At 38.5% G+C, this 20,418-nt stretch overlaps 2 protein-coding genes across 6 annotated transcripts in view; both read right to left on the bottom strand.

Moving 5' to 3' along the window:
- igsf9a (immunoglobulin superfamily, member 9a) overlaps window positions 1–11,750 on the bottom strand; it is a 40,544-nt gene extending 28,794 nt beyond the window's left edge. Inside the window, exons 1-3 of one of the 2 annotated variants that reach the window (XM_047805061.1) lie at window positions 11,237–11,750; window positions 585–686; window positions 300–497 (exon numbers count right to left, since the gene is read on the bottom strand). In XM_047805061.1, coding sequence (XP_047661017.1) covers window positions 300–497; window positions 585–651 — 265 coding nt within the window. In that variant the 5' untranslated portion in view covers window positions 652–686; window positions 11,237–11,750. The remainder of the gene's footprint in view (window positions 1–299; window positions 498–584; window positions 687–11,236) is intronic. The other variant, XM_047805060.1, reaches the window with a different exon arrangement.
- Window positions 11,751–13,877: 2,127 nt separating this feature from the next.
- tmem230a (transmembrane protein 230a) lies at window positions 13,878–18,187 on the bottom strand. 4 transcript variants are annotated; one of them, XR_007138901.1, is made up of 5 exons: window positions 18,058–18,187; window positions 16,730–16,828; window positions 15,704–15,765; window positions 15,485–15,607; window positions 14,252–14,300 (listed from the first exon to the last, which is right to left on the bottom strand). XR_007138901.1 is itself a non-coding variant. In XM_027162261.2 (4 exons), exons 2-4 carry the CDS (start codon window positions 16,823–16,825, stop codon window positions 14,160–14,162), a joined length of 360 nt encoding a protein of 119 aa, XP_027018062.1. In that variant the 5' UTR covers window positions 16,826–16,828; window positions 18,058–18,111; the 3' UTR covers window positions 13,878–14,159. The 4 variants fall into 4 exon arrangements, 2 of the variants coding, with proteins under 2 accessions (XP_027018062.1, XP_027018061.1); XR_007138902.1 differs by having other exon boundaries at window positions 15,707–15,765; XM_027162261.2 differs by lacking the exon at window positions 15,704–15,765 and having other exon boundaries at window positions 13,878–14,300; window positions 18,058–18,111.
- Window positions 18,188–20,418: the final 2,231 nt, after the last annotated feature.

The raw sequence follows: 20,418 nt of genomic DNA, 5'->3' as shown, positions 1-20,418 counted from the left end.
GATTTATTAGGATTTCATCTTATGTAAAAAAAAAAAGTTAAAGACAAAGATATTGTAGCTAATATTCTGTACATTGCTAATTAGCCTTATTAGCATTATTTACATTTCTTAGCCAGCTAGACGTATATTTATTAAATGTCTCTCTTTCTTTCTTTCATTCTTTCTCTTTCTTTCTTTCTTCCTTTCACACACACACACACACACACACACACACACACACACACACACACACACACACACACACACACACACACACACACTGCTAGGTGAGTCATGCTGCTTTACTCTGAGAAGCTCACCTTCATATCTGGGATGCACTCTTGGTGCATGTGCTCCGAACTTGATGAGGATGGGAATGTCGTAATCCCGACGCACCCACTCGACGACGTGCAGCGGAGCAGACGAAACCTTTTCTGCAGGAGGACTGAGGGGGCAATTCAGCAGCGCAGAACCTCCCTGTTTCACCCTCAGCACAGGCTGCTCACCTCCAACTCCAACTAACATGGACAACACACACTGATTATCCTCTCATCTAATTAATGCACGTCTTCATCCTATAGTTAGATATCGTTATCCTGACTCACCGAGAACGCACAGCAGCACAGCAGCAGGAATCAAAACTCCAGGTACAGGAAGCTCCTTCATCGCCATGGCAGATGATCAAACACTCACAGACATCTCCTTAACTGAGAGATGAGAAAAAAAACAAACCTTATTCCTCCACAAATACCAATTAACATACTGTAATTTTACCAAATGACATTAGAATATTTACAAATAGAGCCTTGAGTGCAAAAGTTTGTACACCCTTCCGACAAAAATCAAGACCTCCTCTGTAATTTATAACACTTTTTAATCTGGTTATGTATCCCTGCTGTTAATGAGCCGTTACTATAGAAACAAATATAGAAAAAAAAAACACAGGAACTGAGCGAATCATCTGCAAACCTATAACTCTTCGCCATTTTATGAGATATTCAGAGGAGATTGCGATTTTTCAGTGTCGGACATTCACCAAGGACGTGTCGTGTGACATCATCACGGCGCACATTCGGACGCTCTTATGTTCACGTGCCGTGCGACGTGAGTACAGCTATCACAGGGAGGAGTTTGCAAGACGAATCCGGTGCTTACGGTTTCAACATTTCAAGTTGAAACACACAAAAAAAAAACATTTAAATGAAGTTAGCTAGTTTAAATAAAACTAAACTACTTTTAAAATCTCTGGAAAATGTGAAAGATCATTCTATTATTGTCTAACAGTGAAAAAAAAAACATCTCAGATTTGTTCTGCTACGTTTAGCTAAAGATAATAAATACACAATGCTAGCATACGTCATTAGATACGGCGTCGTGTTATTTATTTATTTTGCTGGTTACACGAATGTATTAAACAAGTACTAATAGAAAGATAAAGGAATAGACTGATCATGTGACCAGGGACTGACTCCAATTCTGGCCTCATTTCCATTTTATAGCGATTCAAATGAGCTGGTGGACGGAGGAGATGACGTAACTCTCAGGTCTAGAGTCAGCACTGAACCTCACACTCGTCCGGCGTGACTCGTGTCAGTATCGACACTAGGACACGTCCCTCACTCTGCAGGACAATAACACAGCTTTATTCATTACTCATGACGAATCCGGCTAGAAATCCGGCCCTAAAATCGTCGGAGAGGTTTTCTTTTCTCTCTGCACTCTGACTTCATGTTCAGGGTTTGGTCACTCTGCTGTTTTGCTTTATGCAAAGTCTCAAAACTCAGAGAGGCTGAACAGGTAAAAGTCCAAAGAAAGAAAGAAAGAAAGAAAGAAAGAAAGAAAGAAAGATGTAGAGGGAAAAGAAAGAAAGAAAGAAAGAAAGAAAGAAAGAAAGAAAGAAAGAAAGAAAGAAAGAAAGAAAGAAAGAAAGAAAATATGTAGAGGGAAAAGAAAGAAAGAAAGAAAGAAAGAAAGAAAGAAAGAAAGAAAGAAAGAAAGAAGAATAAGAAAGAAGAAAGAGATGTAGAGGAAAAAAGAAAGAAGGAAAAGAAAGAAAAGAGTGAGAGAGAGAAAGTAAAAAAGAAAGAAAGAAAGAAAGAAAGAAAGAAAGAAAGAAAGAAAGAAAGAAAGAAAGAAAGAAAGAAAGAAAGAAAGAAAGAAAGAAAGAAAGAAAGAAAGAGATGGAGAGGGAAAAGAAAGAAAAAAGAGAAAGATGGAAAGAAAGAAAGAAAGAAAGAAAGAAAGAAAGAAAGAAAGAAAGAAAGAAAGAAAGAAAGAAAGAAAGAAAGAAAGGGAAAAGCAAGCAAGCAAGCAAGAAAGAAAGAAAGCAAGAAAGAAAGGAGAGAGAAGGAAGGAAAGAAGGAAGGAAGGAAGGTCTGAGTGTCTCCGTGTCCTGCTGCTATCAGTAACTCATTAATGACACTCATTAATAATTGTATTTGACGTTCTACATGCGGTTTGTTTGCGTCTGATGAAGTGACAGAAAAGAGAGGGATTGAGAGCGAGACATTTTTATAGACTGATGAGGAAATAATTGTGATGTCACCGGAAATGAAGTCATCGGTGTCCTGATGTGTAGTGAGTCAGAGTCCAGACTAGTGTTCATAATATACTGACTCGCTCGCTCGGTCCAATCTTCCACAACTGTTATATAAACTTCACCACAACTAGTCTGTGTATGTGGACCATCCGTGGTTTACGTCCCTCTGAGAGAACTGTTGCTATGGAAACATATTATCAGAGCTGCTGTTAGGGACAATTAATCAACACCTTCTGACCAATCGGAATCCAGAATCCATGCTATAACATGATAAATATACATTTTTTTTTTTACCAATTTTGGTTTCAGGAACATTCTCTGGGGGACAAAAACTTTTGCACGCCACCATATCTGGAAGCTCTTGTGATGTTTCTGACTTGTTGAGTCATAGAGTTTATAGCACTGTTTAAGGCCAAAGTCCTGGAAGCAAACACAGTGTGTCTGATGGCCGTGTGCTGCTGAAGATCAAGCCAAATCCTAAAGCTACCTAACAGGAACAAAGGTAGATGCGCGTGTGTGTGTGTGTGTGTGTGTGTGTGTGTGTGTGTGTGTGTGTGTGTGTGTGTGTGTGTGTGTGTGTGTGACAGGGTTATGGATCATCACGGTTTCTCTCTGCATGAATGTTTACACACTATTATGAGCTTTCATGAAAAGAGCTTTAGAACTTAAAGCCACATGAATCCTCAGTTAAAACGATCTGAAGTTAACTTTAAACCTCTTATTTTTTATATGTTTTTTTTTAAGTAACATTGTTTTAACATTGCTCTGATTGGCTGGTTTAAATAAAACTGTCTGAAAAATCTGAAAAATCATTCCATCATTGTCTAACAACAATTGTTAGCTATCAAACAACCAACCAAAAAAAAAACCAAACAAACAAAAAAAAACCAGCTGAGATCAACAATAGACAAACTTTTTTTTTTTTACTTTAATCTATTCTTAGCTAAAGATAATAAATACACATTGCTAGCGTGCGTCGTAGAGTTACAGTATGTTAGATAATAATTTTATGTAGCTTGTTAAACAATGTATTTTTTCATAAGAATGAAGTTTAGTATTTTGCCCGATAAAATTAATACATCTATCCTGGACATCCTGTTGTAACGGATCTGGCCACGCCCACGGGCGGAGCCTGGCCAATAAGGAAGTAACCAGCTAGAGGTGGAGTGTAGAACAAATAGTCCATGAGAGGAAACTTTTAGACTTTTGAACCCAATAATGTTAGTTAGCTGCTTCGAAAAAACTGACTTGCAGGAGTTAGCTAGGTTAGGTCGGTTAGCTAGGTTAGCTAGGTTAACTGTCTCGAGCTAAACTTTTGTTGTTGTTATTGTTGTTGTTGTTGTTGTTCCCAGATCCTCAAATCTGATATATAACACAACATATATCATTTGGTAACAGTTTAATTTGTCATTTTTAAATCCATTCTACAATTTTTTTTTACAAGCTTCACCTAGCAAAAGTAACAAAGTGTGGGCGGAGCTTGGAGCCTCTTTTTAAAGCTAGCTGTCCTCTAAAGCTTGTTGCTTTGGACTAACAATCGAGCCTTTCGTTACAATCAGCGCACCAAATGAGAAAAATAAGTTTAAAGAGAACACATTGTGTATATTTTTTATTATTCATTCATTCATTCATTTTCTACCGCTTATCCGAACTTCTCAGGCGTCATCGGGCATCGAGGCAGGATACACCCTGGACGGAGTGCCAACCCATCACAGGGCACACACACACTCTCATTCACTCACACACTCACACACTACGGACAATTTTCCAGAGATGCCAATCAACCTACCATGCATGTCTTTGGACCGGGGGAGGAAACCGGAGTACCCGGAGGAAACCCCCAAGGCACGGGGAGAACATGCAAACTCCACACACACAAGGCAAAGGTGGGAATTGAACCCCCGACCTTGGAGGTGTGAGGCGAACGTGCTAACCGCTAAGCCACCATGTCCCCCCACAATTTATTATTATTACTTTTTTAATTTAAATGTTTCAAAACTTTTATCAATAAATGTATCCAAAAAAAAAATTTTTGGAAAATCGTGCAGTGCTAATATTAGTAATCTTAATAGGTTTATTTTAAATGCCATGTTTTGAAAACTAATTCAATGTTTTAGTAGTTTTAGTGCTTTTGACCTCAGACCTCTAGTCCAGACTCTAATCAGTAAAATCTCCTTGAAAGAGAGGGGGTGGAGTGGGGTGGGGTTTTAAAGCCATAACGCCATAAACAACGGCTAACTACAAGAGATACTTGAAGGACCTGGAGCACAAGTGGCAAAAAAAAAAAAACAAAGCAAAAGTGAGGTCCCTTTACTTTAGCCCGCTGAAGCCGTGCTCTCCATGGCAACCTGCTGGTCCCGCGTTTACCGATAAACACAGACACTCGGGCGCTAATGTGTGCTGAGAGAGCTAGTGCTAACCACTAACTGCGTTTGTGTGCTGAAAGGAGGAAACAGACGGTTGGTGTTTAATATCCAACTGGGTTCATGATCACGGTCTCGGATTTAATAACAGTGGGCAAAGCATCGATTTGTCTGAGGCCAGAAAAAAATGGCTAACCCGTTTACTGTGCCAGTTCCGTTTGGCCTTTACTGACCCAAACAGATGCTACGGGCAGATGGACACGAGAAACAAGAAACGGCTAGAAAAGTCTCATAATGGAGATTAATCGCAAGAGAGAGAGAGATTAGTGGATTCATCAGTTGTTCTCTGGAGAAGAGATTAGATAGATCTGACTGTTTGTACAGAACTGTCGTGGGTTCTTTAGGAAATCACTCGGGTCCTAAAGCATCTGAGCCTATTGTCTCGAACCGTTTATAAGTCATGTCTAGTGATAAAGTGGTTTGACTCTGAATCGATTCACCTACAAGAAGTGATTTAAACATGCCGAGTGTTCATTTCGTTCCAGAATGAACTCTGTGGAGAATCTGGTTCGAATCTGAATCGACTCACCCTCGGGAGGCGAATCAAACATGCTGTGATATTGTGTGTTACCTGATCCACTTATAAGTGAACTCTAACGAGGAAGTGACTCTGAAACAACTCATCTACAAGAACTGAATTAAACATGCTGTGTGTTTTGCATGGCCTCGATTTATTGAAAGTGAACCGTACGGAGAAACCGATTCGACTCTGAGTCGACTCAACCGTAGGTGGTGAATCGAACTGTACTGTATTTTCAGCCCTACATAAGAACATTTAGGTTGACCCAAAAAACAAAGCCATGAGTATCAGCCTCAAGAAAAGGACTGAAAGGTGTGAAAGTACAGAGTTGTGTAGAAGGAATCTTCTTCTATGTGGACACAAGGCTGACTTCAACACCATGCAAATTGTACTAATAGAGGGGAGGGAAGTGCAAACAAATCTGTCTCTACCACTGAGATCACACCCTGATCTCCACAGCGTGTGTCTGTGTGTTTATGCGTGTTTGTGGACATGTGTGTGTGTGTGTGTGTGTGTGTGTGTTAACACCCTGAGATTTGTCACCTTGTCATTAAGTCATTTATTAATCCTTAAACACGCGAGTCTGACGAGGACGTGCCTGAGCTCTGACTGTGTGTGTGTGTGTGTGTGTTAAGGTGTGTATGGTTTATGACAGCGATGTGATCTGTGGACTTTCAAGAATCACGTTTCGAACAAACTGGTTCAGCTGCGCAGTCCATTAGAAACCAGATACCGAAACTTAATCTCATAAGAAGTAATGAGGGTAATTTTATGTAAAAGAAAGCGTGAAATGTAGGTATGAAAAAAAACAAATTCCCTAAGAATCTCGCTTCGAACTCCGATTCGTTTCAGGTCATCATGTCGCTTTGTAGAAGCCAACATTCTGTTTTCCTATTTAAGCTTAGATAAAAATTTATCAAGAGTAACTCCTCCAAGGGCTTTCGAGCCACATGCACCAAATTCGGAGATGTTGTAGATCCTGGTCTGAAGTTTGTTGCTATTACTTTTTTAAGCGATCCGAGTACCGGTACTTCCGGTACCGGGTATCAAATTGGCCTTTTTTCCCCATAGACTCCCATTATAAACTTTGGAGGTTTATAACTCGGCAAGCATTTGAACGATCTACACCGAACATTCTGTCCACTTGCCTCCAAACGTAACACCGATCCTTATGTCCACTCACCTCCAAAAAACACCGGCCTTTGTGAATACTCGCTTTGTCAAAGCCAACATCAACGTTTGTTGTGACAAACTTTACAAATCTAGTTTGAGTTGGAACACGTTTGAAAAAAACGTGACAAGAAGTTAACAAAACCGTATTTTCTATAGTTTCTAAAGTGAAAAAAAAAAGGTATGAAGATGTGAGAAAAGTTTCACTCAGTAAACTAAATATTATCTATTCACGTATCGCTACGTGTCAGCTTTCGCAAGAGTGACGAAAGAGTTACTAAATCAGCTTGTTTTCTCATTTCAGCAATTCGGTGTAACAACGACGAAGCGTTTTTGTTTTATTTCATATGAATAAAGAAATGCGATTTCACAAAAACTAGCAAAATAAACTAAATTTTTTTCAAGTTTGTACACTAATATTTTATATTTTATTCATTTGAATCCAAAGATGAACAGCATATCAACAACCCAATCTCTGAGGCAAACTGTTGATGTAAAAGTCTCTAATACTGACCCCAAAGTCGACTCAAACCTTTGTAACTTTTCAGTCTAATGACTAAAGACCGTACTGCTTTTTTCAGAGTCTTTGTATTATTAAAAGTGAAGATTTTTTAGTTTTTGGAGAAAATAATTCGAAGTTTGAAAAACAAAATCCTAGGATTACTATTGAGGCAAACTTATATCTCAAGAAATGTATAAAAAAAAATTAAAAATAAAAAAAAAGTAAAAATGTAAAAACAAACAAACAAAAAAAAAACCACAATAATAATGCAAAGTTTTTGGCTTTTGTTTGATTCCGTACTCAACACGGTGTAAGAAAAGGTACAAACACGGATCCTGAACACTAATCATAACCAAACTCCATAACTTTAGTGTATAAAACACAACAAGGCTTCCTCATTAGTGATAAATACAAACACATTTAAATATAAGTCTAATATTAATCTTGATTTTTTTGTATTATATTAATCTTTGTATGATATTCAACTTTTTGTATTATGTTTCTTATGTTCTGTAAAGCTGCTTTGAGACAATGCGCATATACCAATATGAATTGAATTGAATCGAACTTTCTATTTAAGTTATGTAAGTTTTCACCTTAACTAACTACTGACTTTGGATTGTTAAAAATTTAAATAAAGAAAACCGAGTAAATTCGTTACTACCATTGTAACACACCTACCGTTATCACATTAGAAATATTCTAGGTATTGAATTAAAGTCATTTTCATGTCTGCATTAGTGTTTATAAGTTTGTCACATCAAATTTTTAAAAATTTTCTGCAACAAAAGGAAAATTGTACAAATTTAACAAAGGAAACTTAAAGGGTTTGGATTTTGTTTGATTTCTGAAAAAAACAGGTTGTAAGTTGTAACATTTTTAGGTTACGTTTCTTGAATTTCTGCAATTCCGATTGAACGTTTAAACGATTGGATCGCAAGAGCCAATAAAAATAGAAATTTACGATCTACAACATTTAGAAGATTAAATATCAGCATTTATACTCATGAGCTAATCACCGCTAACCCGATCGCTAAACTAACACCAAATGGGTTTCCCCAATTTTTTGGCTAAAAAAGCAATAAAGGTTAAGAAAATTTGTGCTAACCTAACTGTAATTTTCTAAACTTTTCAATTTCTGAATTTTTTTGTTTTAATTCGTCACCTGATCCGACAGCCGATCCAGAAACCGGCACGGGATCCTGATCCAGTCCAGATTTTCCTACTCTCTCGCTCACCTGAACTCTAGCTCACCTGTTTAGTTTCGATCCACTCCTCCTATTCAAACCTCACAAACTCTATTATTCAATTGTTAATTATGGTGATTGTTTGATTCCTTTCTGTCTTCGTTACACCCAGTGCTATTACTTCAAGTCCGGTGTTTTTCAGATCGTTTGACCTTCTAGAGACGATTCTGTCTATAAAATAAATATCGGCACTACGTATTGACACTATAGCGTACTATAACTGTCCTACGTAGCTGTACATTACAACAACAGCAAAGGTGGTGGTTAAAGTTCTACACCAGCATCAAGAAGGTTATGAGTTCAGAAGTCTTGAACACTTTGTTTGGATTTTGTTCGATTTGGTACTAATGTGAGTTCTTACCAAACTGGCAGTGGGTGGGAAAAATTTAAATTATTCCATAAATGATATCATAATAATTTCTCTATCATATGATCACAAGTCTTACAGCTCGACTCTGAGTAAACTGCAGCTTTCCAGCAGGCTTTAAATGAGATCTCTGTGGTTCAGCTCATCGACCACGAGCTCAGGTTACAGCCATATGTCCATAATGCTCTTGTTCAGGCTCTTCGTTCACTTTAATGAATATTTCATGAAAAAAAAAACATCCAGGACAGCTTCACCGCTCCAAAGCGGATCATGATCGGAGCTCAGAGTGGCTTTCAGGCACCGAGCTAATGATGGAGCGTGTTTTTAAAGTTCCCTCGCTAATCACAAGGCTTCGACTGGGTGCACTTTTCTTTCCCACGTGAGCGCGTTGGTGGTCTTAAAACCACCACGTTGGAAATTCAATACATTTGTTCTGAGTCTTCTCCCGAGTGCTGACGAATACTCACAAATTAATTCATTTCCTACCGCTTATCCGAACTTCTCGAGTCACGGGGAGCCTGTGCCTATCTCAGGTGTCATCGGGCATCGAGGCAGGATACACCCTGGACGGAGTGCCAACCCATCACAGGGCACACACACACACTCATTCACTCACACACATACACACTACGGACAATTTTCCAGAGATGCCAATCAACCTACCATGCATGTCTTTGGACCGGGGGAGGAAACCGGAGTACCCAGAGGAAACCCCCGAGGCACGGGGAGAACATGCAAACTACACACACACAAGGCGGAGGCGGGAATCGAACCCCCAACCCTGGAGGTGTGAGGCGAACGTGCTAACCACTAAGCCACCGTGCCCCCTAATTACATTAATACTCTACGTTATTTTTTCTATAGTAACAGTTCGTTCGTTGGGATAAACGGAAAATAAAAAAAAAACACATATATAAACATTGATACGGTTGATATACTGAAATTTTGTTTAAGGACATTTAGTTTATATTTATAGAAGGAGTCTCCGGTGTCACCGCACTTTTTTAGACAGTCAGCGCTATAGTGGTTAGGCAGGTTTGCGGTTCGTCTTGTTACCTTAAAGAAAGTAAAAAAAGAAAAAGAAAGCTCATTTGTTTATGGTTAAACAAAACGTAGCTATGAATGTCCAGGTGTGATGTAAGAGGATGTAAACACTCCAGGATACACAAACATGTGCTAGCGCTTCATCTCAGACCTCTGACACCTGTCCTTTTCGTATCTCAGAGACGTGACTCTCGGATCTCAGATCGTCCCTAACGTAATTCCAGCATCTGTTTTAATTGCTGATGTTTTTAGCCAATTCCTTTCTCATGACTGTCACCTGAGACCCATAATGGACTGGATATCGATTTATATGAAGCGATAAACATTTGTGATAATGACTTGTGTTGCATTATTTATTGGTTGATTTATTGCATCCTCACCTGACTAATAAGAATAAGAATAAGAATAATAAGACTAATAAAAATAATAATAAAGGTAATATATTACAGATATATAATACTACCTTTATACACAAAATGTTATACTTAGAATCTCACTCTTGTAAATAAAAATGTCAAAAACAAGAACCCTTTTGGTTCCGGACTCGGTTCCTGATTTTCAGCCTCCAGATTTTTAAAGAAATATTTAGCATTCTAGTCCAATAAACCTTAGGCTCCTCCTCCAAGCTTGCGTGGTGACATGATGATCGCATCTTTTGTACCTTTAGTATCTTTCACCTGGGAAGGTGTGTGTTCTGTACCTTTTAGTTAAACACACTAAAACCTCTTAAAGTACCATTTTAAAAGTACATCGGTGGTTCGTAAATGTCTATTTTTGTATATCGCAAGATAGTGTATGGATTTATACCTTGATTTATATTATTATTGTTAATAAACAGAGTTAATAAAAAATGATTCTCTGTAATTCTCAGAGATAAAGATGGCAAACAATGAAGAATAGTTTGTAGATTTAGTGCATTAGTTTTCAGCTTTAAAAATAATGCGACACAAAAGTCTTGATCAGAGCAACAACTGGACAGTTCGGTGCTCTTAGAATAGAATAATCAGTCAGAAATAAACACGAAATAAACACCAAATAAACCAAACTGTACTTCTGCTTGCACTTGCAGTGGTTTTGTACATTGTTGATACTTTTACATACTTTACATATTTATCACCTTTTAAAGATAATGTAATGTATTTATTTGGACCTTAAGGACTTGTTGGACCTTTAAAGCTCTTTAAAAAACAAAATGCACCTTGATGGAACAAGATAATGTGCAATGTGAGCAATGTGCAAATAAATAAATAATCAAATAATAATAATAATAATAATAAAAATCAGTAATAGTAGTAAACAAATGCAGTCATGTGTTTATATAAAAGTCAGTGTATAAAGTGCGCTCGTGCACATGACGTTACTGCGTTAAAGAGTGCATTAGATTAAATTAGATTACATTAGATTGTTATATTTATGATATAAATGTAGTATATAAATATAATAACCTGTACTCACGTCTGGATGACAGAAATCCTCACAATATCCTCGTGTTAGGTGTTTAAACGTGTAAAAATGCGCCACAAGTCCTCTTCATTCTTCCTTTTATTATTATTATTGTAAATATTGTTGTTGTTGTTGTTTTTGTTGTTTTCTCCTGTTCCTGTTGTCTGGCTGCACGCGCAGCTCCTTCACTGCACGCGCAGCTCCTTCTGTGCGCGAGCTGCTTCTCCTTCCGTTCCTCCACACAAACCATCCAGTTTACAGCAGAACGAAGATGTTACCCGAACATCTCAGTATCTCAGTAGGGAAATGGCTCTTGTTGTTGTTGTTGTTGTTGTTTTGGATTTTTTTTAAACCAGAAAAAAGTTAAAGTGTCCACAAAAACTCTGATTAGCTCGTGCGCGGAGTTTGTAACATGCGCTAGACTCGCTGTTAAACTCTGTTCTGTGTTAGAGGACGCGCACGCGCGCGCACAAGTTACCCTCATCAACCAGGAAGGGGTGTGTGTGTGTGTGTGTGTGTGTGAGTGAGAGAGAGAGGTGTGTGTGTGTGTGTGTGTGTGTGTGTGTGTGTGTGTGTGTGTGTGTGTGTGTGTGTGTGGTCTGAGCAGTTACACCTGCTGTCCACTGAACTCACCATACCATAATAGAATATTATGCTAATTAAGTTGTATCTGATTCACTGAATATCAGGACAATAAATATTAACATAATCCACATCGTTCCTGTGTTAATTAATTAATTTATTCTTCTTTGAAATCTTCCACAAATTCAACAGTTTATTCCAGTCAAGTCCTGCACTTTGTCCTCTGTTCCTCACAACCATTCAAGTCATGGGGGATGAATCTAAACCACGTGACCTAATGAGTGAGAAGAAAATTATACACTTTGTTCCACTAGATGGCGCTACAAACCTGATATTATTAATTTGTTCACTTAAAATTTTACTTTACATGACATTGTGGTTAACAGGAAGTGTGCAGTTATAAAAATCTTCACTCACAAATCAATCACCATATTTTCATATTCGTTTTATTTATTTATTAATCAACTGCCCGCTTTGTATGCACAGAAGAGGTAGCTGGGTGCCAATACTTTCGTTACAGTGATCGGCGACTGTTCAGCTGCGATTGAATGCAAAAGTTAAAATGATGCAAAGATAAATGATAGTCAATGCTATCAAAATTTTAAAAAACTTTTTGAAAATTGAAAAAAATATTTAAAGGTGGGGTCTCCGTAGTTTGAGTGAGAAATGCTTCAGAAAACTGCGTCGGGCCGACAAACAAAACAAAAACAAAACAAACGTGTAGCCAATGAGCAGAAAGGGGCGTGTCTTGTCGATATGGGCGGAGAGAGAGTTCGGTGCGCATGTGTGACGTTAGCAGAAAGCGGTTTTAACATTGACATGGAGGATAAAAACAAAGAAAGAAAGAGAAGAAAGACTTACGATAAGGACAAGAAGTAGGACGTGTTAATATAGGATCAGCTTTCCAGCGCTGGAGAGAACTGAAGGAGCAGGAAGTTGGCCACATATTCACAGGTTGGAGTTTCCCGAGTCAATAACTCCTGAGCTAAACGCTGTTACTACACAAATAACACCTCTTTTCTATCGTAGTGATGTAGAGAGGCAGCTACAACCGCGTTTTGTGTAGTAACAGCGTTTAGCTCAGGAGTTATCGACTCGGGAAACTCCGACCTGTGAATATGTGGCCGACTTTACTTAAGACGCCGAGGCGCTTTTTTCCTTCTCGATAGGTGAGTAACGTTGGTTTTGCTTTGTTACACAGAACTAATATATGCCTTTGTCCTTTACATCATTATGCTTGTGTGGCATTTTTGCTTGTTTGTTTATCTACAATCGTATTGTTCTTCCCTTCAGCTATGATAAAGACACATTTCTTTCCGTTAGTCGCCTGGGTTACGTGTGTATGTGTGGGCGGAGCTATCGATACAGGGTGTGGGACCCATTTGGGTTAGGGGCGTGTTTGTTTTGGTGATTTCAAATGTCCATGTTGGCTTTCAAACAACAGAGACCCTGCCTTTAATGTCTACAAAAATAATTTACTTTAAACTGAAAAGGTTAAACAAAATAAAATCGTTTAAAAAAAATTCAATCATTCATTCTCTACCGCTTATCCGAACTTCACGGGGGTCACGGGGAGCCTGTGCCGAGGCAGTTTAAAAAAATAAATTAAATTTTTTTTTAAAAATTTACTAAAAAAAAATCACAATAAATGCAATAATGTCTGAGAAACACATATTGTGATTGCATATTGTAAAGCATTATAATTATATTATTTTTTTTACCTTTATAATCTGTGAACAGCTTCTTTTTCTTTCTCATTGAAAAGTAAAAAAAAATTGTCCTGTCTTTTTCTTATTACTCCAAATAACTCTAATAACTAAATAAATATTCTTTAGATATACATTTTGTTTTCTTTGAAAGCCTACAAATAATTTTTGAACATTTTCATCTAATTTTTTTTTCTTCCTTACTCAAAAGCTCGGAGGGGGCACAAACTTTTGCACTGAACCCTATTGAAGCTTAATCACCCTTTTGGTAGACACGATACATATAACATGTAAGTACACGCAGACGAAGCCAGCGTCACCAGAAAGCTGTTCTTTATGAACCAGAACGTAGCAATACTGTAAAAAATCCTTTATTACACCAGAACTGTTTGCACGTCACACGTCACATCGTACATAAAAACGCAGCACGTAAACGTACAAAGGCGTTTCTTTTGGCTTTTTGTGCGTAGTGCTAAATTCTATTTTGCATATCAGAATATTTTCGATGTGTATTTATTTATTTTGTGTAACGGATAGACGACGCGGCGTCGTCCCGGATCTCTGTGGCAGGAAGTGAAACTACGAGGAAAGGAAAGGCGTCGTGCGGCTTGTGTATTATTGTCGATCGGGATCAGGATCAGTCGTCAAAATCTGGAATATCGTCGTAGGAATAACCGCGGTATCCTTTCGAGGCGTAGTAGGCGATCCTCAGATGATAAAAGCCAGGGAGGAAGATGAGCGCTCCGATGATGAGCACGGGAATCGTACGGTCCGGATTCTGAGAGAATAAAAATAAAACGTGGAAATCATTTTCAATCTATATATATATATATATATCACAACAACCTGTTCGCTCTACACATTCTCTACATACCACACACACTTCACACAAAAAAAAATCCATTTGGGCATATAGCTACTTTCTGTCTTCATGAAATAAAAGTATTGGCACCCCCTGATTTGGTTCTATGGTTCGACCAGGGAGACGACGCAAGCTTCGACTCCACAGAAAGTACACAACTTCTTATAGGTTATAAACCCGAGGGTGAAAATAATTTAAACACAAATTATATATTTTTTTTTTTTTAGAAGTGAATCAGTTTGATGTCATGATGTTTCAGGGTGGTGTGATGAAGCAGACGCTGTGACCGCAGCAGCTTGCCAAATACTCCGTTCTTTAATTTATTTTTTGAGATATTAACTTTTTATTACTTACTTACGTTACTGATTCACATTAACGTACGTCTATGAAACTGGTTCCTCCTTCTCGCTATAAACACCCACCTCATTCCCTCACCCTCTCTCTTCCTCTGTCAAAGTTCATTTATTCATTCATTCATTCATCTTCTAGCGCTTATCCGAACTTCTCGGGTCACGGGGAGCCTGAGCCTTCTCAGGTGTCATCGGGCATCGAGGCAGGATACACCCTGGACGGAGTGCCAACCCATCACAGGGCACACACACACACACACTCTCACTCACTCACGCACTCACACACTGCAGACAATTTTCCAGAGATGCCAATCAACCTACCATGCATGTCTTTGGACCGGGGGAGGAAACCGGAGTACCCGGAGGAAACCCCCGAGGCACGGGGAGAACATGCAAACTCCACACACACAAGGCGGAGGCGGGAATCGAACCCCCAACCCTGGAGGTGTGAGGCGAACGTGCTAACCACTAAGCCACCGTGCCCTCCTCTGTCAAAGTTAATAATACCACAATATCAGCTTTGTCAGGGTACTGAGAAACCCTGACATGTAAACTTCCCTGTCCTGAAAATGTCAGGAATTAAAAAAAAAAAAAAAAACTCTGACACTTGAGACTCATTTTCTATCCAATAAAAACATTTAAATAAACATTTATTCTTCTCACAGTAAACTTCATTGTTTACTACTGAACCGTTGATAGAAAGAATTGAAACCTTTGACCAATCAGAATAGAGAATGTATATAAACTCACCTCAACGTGAATGTAACCGGTGAGGAGCAGAGAGCCGATAATAATTAATAACGAACCGATCAGGAAGAGAAACGTCGCCAGAGCGATGGCCTTGTATGGAACTTTAGGTGGACTTCTCTTAAACTGGGAGAAAAGACACAGGGTTTATTAGGAACTACAGACATGGATTATTTAACGTGGTCAAGTCAAGTCAAGTCAAGAAGCTTTTATTGTCATTACAACCGCATATAGCTGTCGCAGTACACGGCGAAATGAGACGACGTTTCTCCAGGATCGTGGTGCTACATAAAACAAAGACAGGGTTAAGGACTTAAGTAAGTTAGTCCTAGATACATAAAGTGCATCTGTGCAACCTGGTGCAAACAGTGCGGGACAATAAACAGAAACAGCACTGACCAGTTCTGTTCGACAATATTACGTGTGCAGAAATACTGGAATGAACACATTAGTATTATAGCAGCAGTTACATGAGGAAATGTAAAGTATTGTGCAAAATGGACTGAAATGTGAGACATCATGTGCAAAGTGTTAAACAGCATGGTGTTTATCAGCCTAACGTTTATCCACTGCGTCAATAACGTGTGTGAGATTAGCACAGTAATGAAGCTCTGTGTCGTACTCGCTTCGGTCTCGGATTAGATTAGCAAAATGTACTAATTCTGTACACTAAAGTCTGGATTCTGTTCATTATTATTGGTTATTATTTAATTATGTGCACAGGGTAATGAAGAAGAAGCCGGGTTTTTATTTCACTTCAGGTTTCAATGCAAATTGGAGACTACAGTAAGTAAAGCTGTGAGTGGGGAACTGAAGAAACTACAGACCACACGGTACTATTCAAGACACTCGCAACAGTTGTTTCCTTGTGCGGTGGCGGTTAAGCAGTTAAACCTCTGGGTTGTTAATTGAAAGTTCAGGGTTCAAGCCCCAGCACTGCCTAGCTGCCACAGTTGGGCCCTTGAGCAAGGCCCTTAACCCTCTCTGCTCCAGTGGTGCTGTATCACGTCTGACCCTGTGCTCGGACCCCAACAATTTCACTGTGCTGTAATGTAGATGGGCTTAAAGGCTTCTATAATATACTCAATATAATATTTTTTTTTTTACAAAGTTTACAGGGTTCAAAATCTGCTCAGGTTTTCTTAATCACTTGTTTTTCTCAGCTAATCACACAAAGACTACGGACAGAGTGGATAAATGGAGATGAAGATGAAAATATAATTCCATATAAGAGTTACTCTTCCTCACCTGCAGATCGATGTAACCTTCATCGCTGTCTGCTAGTCTGGAGTATTTTACTTTATTATTAGAGATTCCCCCTGAGCTGCTCCGAGCGGGCATCATGACCTGACACCAACATGGATTACATTTATATTCAAATCACTAATGCACATTAACAACAACAACAACAACAACATCATCATCATCATCAACACAGCAGTCTTGAATCTGTTCTGTGCACATCCATCCATCACCATCTGGTTTGGTGCAGCAACAAAACCGGACAGGAACAGACTGCAATGCACAGTAAAAATAGCAGAAATAATAACTGGTGCCCCCCTGCCCACCCCCCAGGACTCGTACGACACAAGTACCAGAAACCGGGCAGTAAAAATCACTACTGACCCTTCGCACCCTGGACACGACCTCTTTCAGCTCCTCCCTTCTCTCAGGCGCTACAGAACTTTTTTGACTAAAACTGCCAGACACAGGAACACGTTCTTTCCCCCAGACAATCACCCTGATTAACAACTCACCATCATTATATTCACTGCTTCATATCTATAAGTGCTGCATTATCAGGACTGTCAGTCATCGCATCATCTGTATACGTATATTACACACACTACTGCTGCTGTATATTGTATAAAAAGCATACTATTACACAATATTGTTATTAGCACTCCCACACTTTATGTACATAACGGATAAGTCATATGTTCTATATTCATATTTAATACTCATTCTGTCTATATTGTATCTCATCGTCTGCACTGTCGTGTATAGTTTGTATAGTATAGTGTTATTTATGTCTGTACTTTTCAGAGTCACAAACAGCTGGAGCCAAATTCCTTGTGTGTGTCAACATCAACACACTTGGCCAATAAACCTGATTCTGATTCTGATCAACAACATCATAAACAACAATATCATCATCATCTTCAACGATAACAATAACAACAACAACAACAACAATAATAATAAGTAAAACATACAGTCATGTGCAAAAGTATTGGCACACAAAGGAGATAATCTAGAGTTTAAAAAACATAAAGAAGATATAATTGTTTATTAAAAAGAATACTACAGGATAAAATATCGTGACAAAATAAAGGTGATAAAATGTAAAGATACAAACACGCTATTGTTCTGACTTATTTTATCTCCGTACACTTAATACAAATAACGGTATATATATATATATATATATATATATATATAATTAATAAATAAAAATAAATAACACAGTTACTAACTTTGTCTAAATCTGCAGGAGCGGCTTCAGATTGGTTATTTTCACACAAAGTTAAAGTGTTTACCAACATAACTGTTTGCCAGCACGCTACATTCTTTACCTTGTTTACTTCCGGGTTTGTGACGTCACGTATGACGCTGGACCCAAGGCGTTTTTTCTTCTTTCGCAAATCCAACGCAGAGTCTAAAACGGTTGCCGCCATATTGGAGAGTGTTGCGACGCGTCAAACCGTCCGCCATACTGGAAAGGTCCAGATTAAACGGTAAGTCTTTGATGACATGATAGTTAACCTACGGAAGCGTATTGCATTCACTTGAGGAAAAAAAAATCTGCTCTGTTTTTCTGAATTAACGAGTTCATTATCTCAGACTTATGAGATAATTTTTCATAAATCAAAAGTTTTTTGCTCTGTTTTTCTGAATTAACGACTTAATGATCTCAAAATGATGAGATCATGTTTTCTTGAAATAAAATGTATTTGCTCTGTTTTTCTGAATTAGTGAGTTAATTATCTCAGAATTATGAGATCATTTTTAATAAAAATTTTTTTTGAATTGTTCTGTTTTTCTGAATTAATGAGATCCCTCAAAATCTTGCCAGGAGCTCTATTTTAGGTGGATTGCATGGAAGTAAACATGTCCTGCCTTTCAAGTTTAAGGGATCATTAATTCAGAAAAACAGAACAAAAAACTTTTTATTCATGAAAAAGTATCTCATAATTCTGAGATAATTAACTCGTTAATTCAGAAAAACAGAGTACATTTTTTTCCTCAAGTGAATGCAATACGCTTCCGTATTAACCTGACCAAGTCAACTGTAAGTCTATTTCTGTTCAACAGATATTTAAGTGCATAAAACAAGGATGTATCACAGATATTTAAGGTAATAAGGCCTCACCTAAATTGCATTTAAATGGCCTAAAATATTTTCACTTTGTTCTCTTTCTGGTTTAATAATGGAACACCTTTATGAATGGATATCAGGGTCAGTTGATGTCCGAGAACAAAAGTGAATTCACTGGGTTTCTCCATTCCCTGTAATTCCTAGGTTGCTTTTATATTGATCACACTACATTAAATAAGTGATTTTATCCCTTTATTATTGCCTGTTTGTTCTCAACCTTTGTCTGACAAGAGAGGAACCCGATCTGCTTATATTGAACATTCTGAGATGCTTTTCTGCTCACCACGGATGTAAAGAGCGATTCAGTTATTCTATGCTTCCAGGCTGCTCAAACGAATCTCAAACCAGTGATGAGTTTCACCACAAAACACTGAATCATATATAAGTCTCTCTCTCTCTCTCTCTCTCTCTCTCTCTCTCTCTCTCTCTCTCTCTCTCTCTCTCTCTCTCTCATTTTCTATCACTTATCCAAACTACCTTGGGTCACCTGTGCCTATTTCAGGCATCACACCTGGATGGAGTGCCAACCCATCACAGGGCGCACACACACACTCTCATTCACTCACACACACACACAACGGACAATTTTCCAGAGATGCCAATCAACCTACCATGCATGTCTTTGGACCGGGGGAGGAAACCGGAGTACCCGGAGGGAACCCCCGAGGCACGTGGAGAACTTGCAAACTCTACACACACCCAATGCGGAGGCGGGAATCGAACCCCCGACCCTGGAGATGTTTGGCAAACGTGCTAACCGCTTAGCCACAAGTTTCTGATCAGTTTATTCTTTTGTGGATATTCTTTAGACTTTAGAGCTTATTTTAAGAAACAGAATTTAGATCCTAATGAACTATCAAAGTACAGACCTATTTCACATCTTCTGTTTAGGTCTAAAATACTAAAAAATGTTGTGTCTGTACAACTGAGCTCCTTCTTACAGGAGAACAATATCTTTGAAGAGTTTCAGTCAGGTTTCAGGCCTCATCATAGCACAGAGACTTCACTTGTGAAAGTTACAAATGACATGTTCTTAGCTTCGGACCAAGACTGTATGTCACTATTAGTTCTATTTGACCTTAGTGCTGCATTCGACACTATGGATCACAACATTCTCCTAGTGATTTTTTTTTTTTTTTAGAAGTGAATCAGTTTGATGTCATGATGTTTCAGGGTGGTGTGATGAAGCAGACGCTGTGACCGCAGCAGCTTGCCAAATACTCCGTTCTTTAATTTATTTTTTGAGATATTAACTTTTTATTACTTACTTACATTACTGATTCACATTAACGTACGTCTATGAAACTGGTTCCTCCTTCTCGCTATAAACACCCACCTCATTCCCTCACCCTCTCTCTTCCTCTGTCAAAGTTCATTTATTCATTCATTCATTCATTCATTCATTTCCTACCGCTTATCCGAACTTCTCGGGTCACGGGGAGCCTGTGCCTATCTCAGGTGTCATCAGGCATCAATACAGGATACACCCTGGACGGAGTGCTAACCCATCACAGGGCACACACACACTCTCATTCACTCACACACTACGGACAATTTT

This window comes from Tachysurus fulvidraco, chromosome 20 (assembly GCF_022655615.1).
Source record: "Tachysurus fulvidraco isolate hzauxx_2018 chromosome 20, HZAU_PFXX_2.0, whole genome shotgun sequence".
In the NCBI taxonomy this organism is placed as follows: Eukaryota; Metazoa; Chordata; class Actinopteri; order Siluriformes; family Bagridae; genus Tachysurus; species Tachysurus fulvidraco.
Note: the sequence above shows the minus strand (reverse complement) of the source record. Positions and strands in the feature narration are given on the sequence as shown.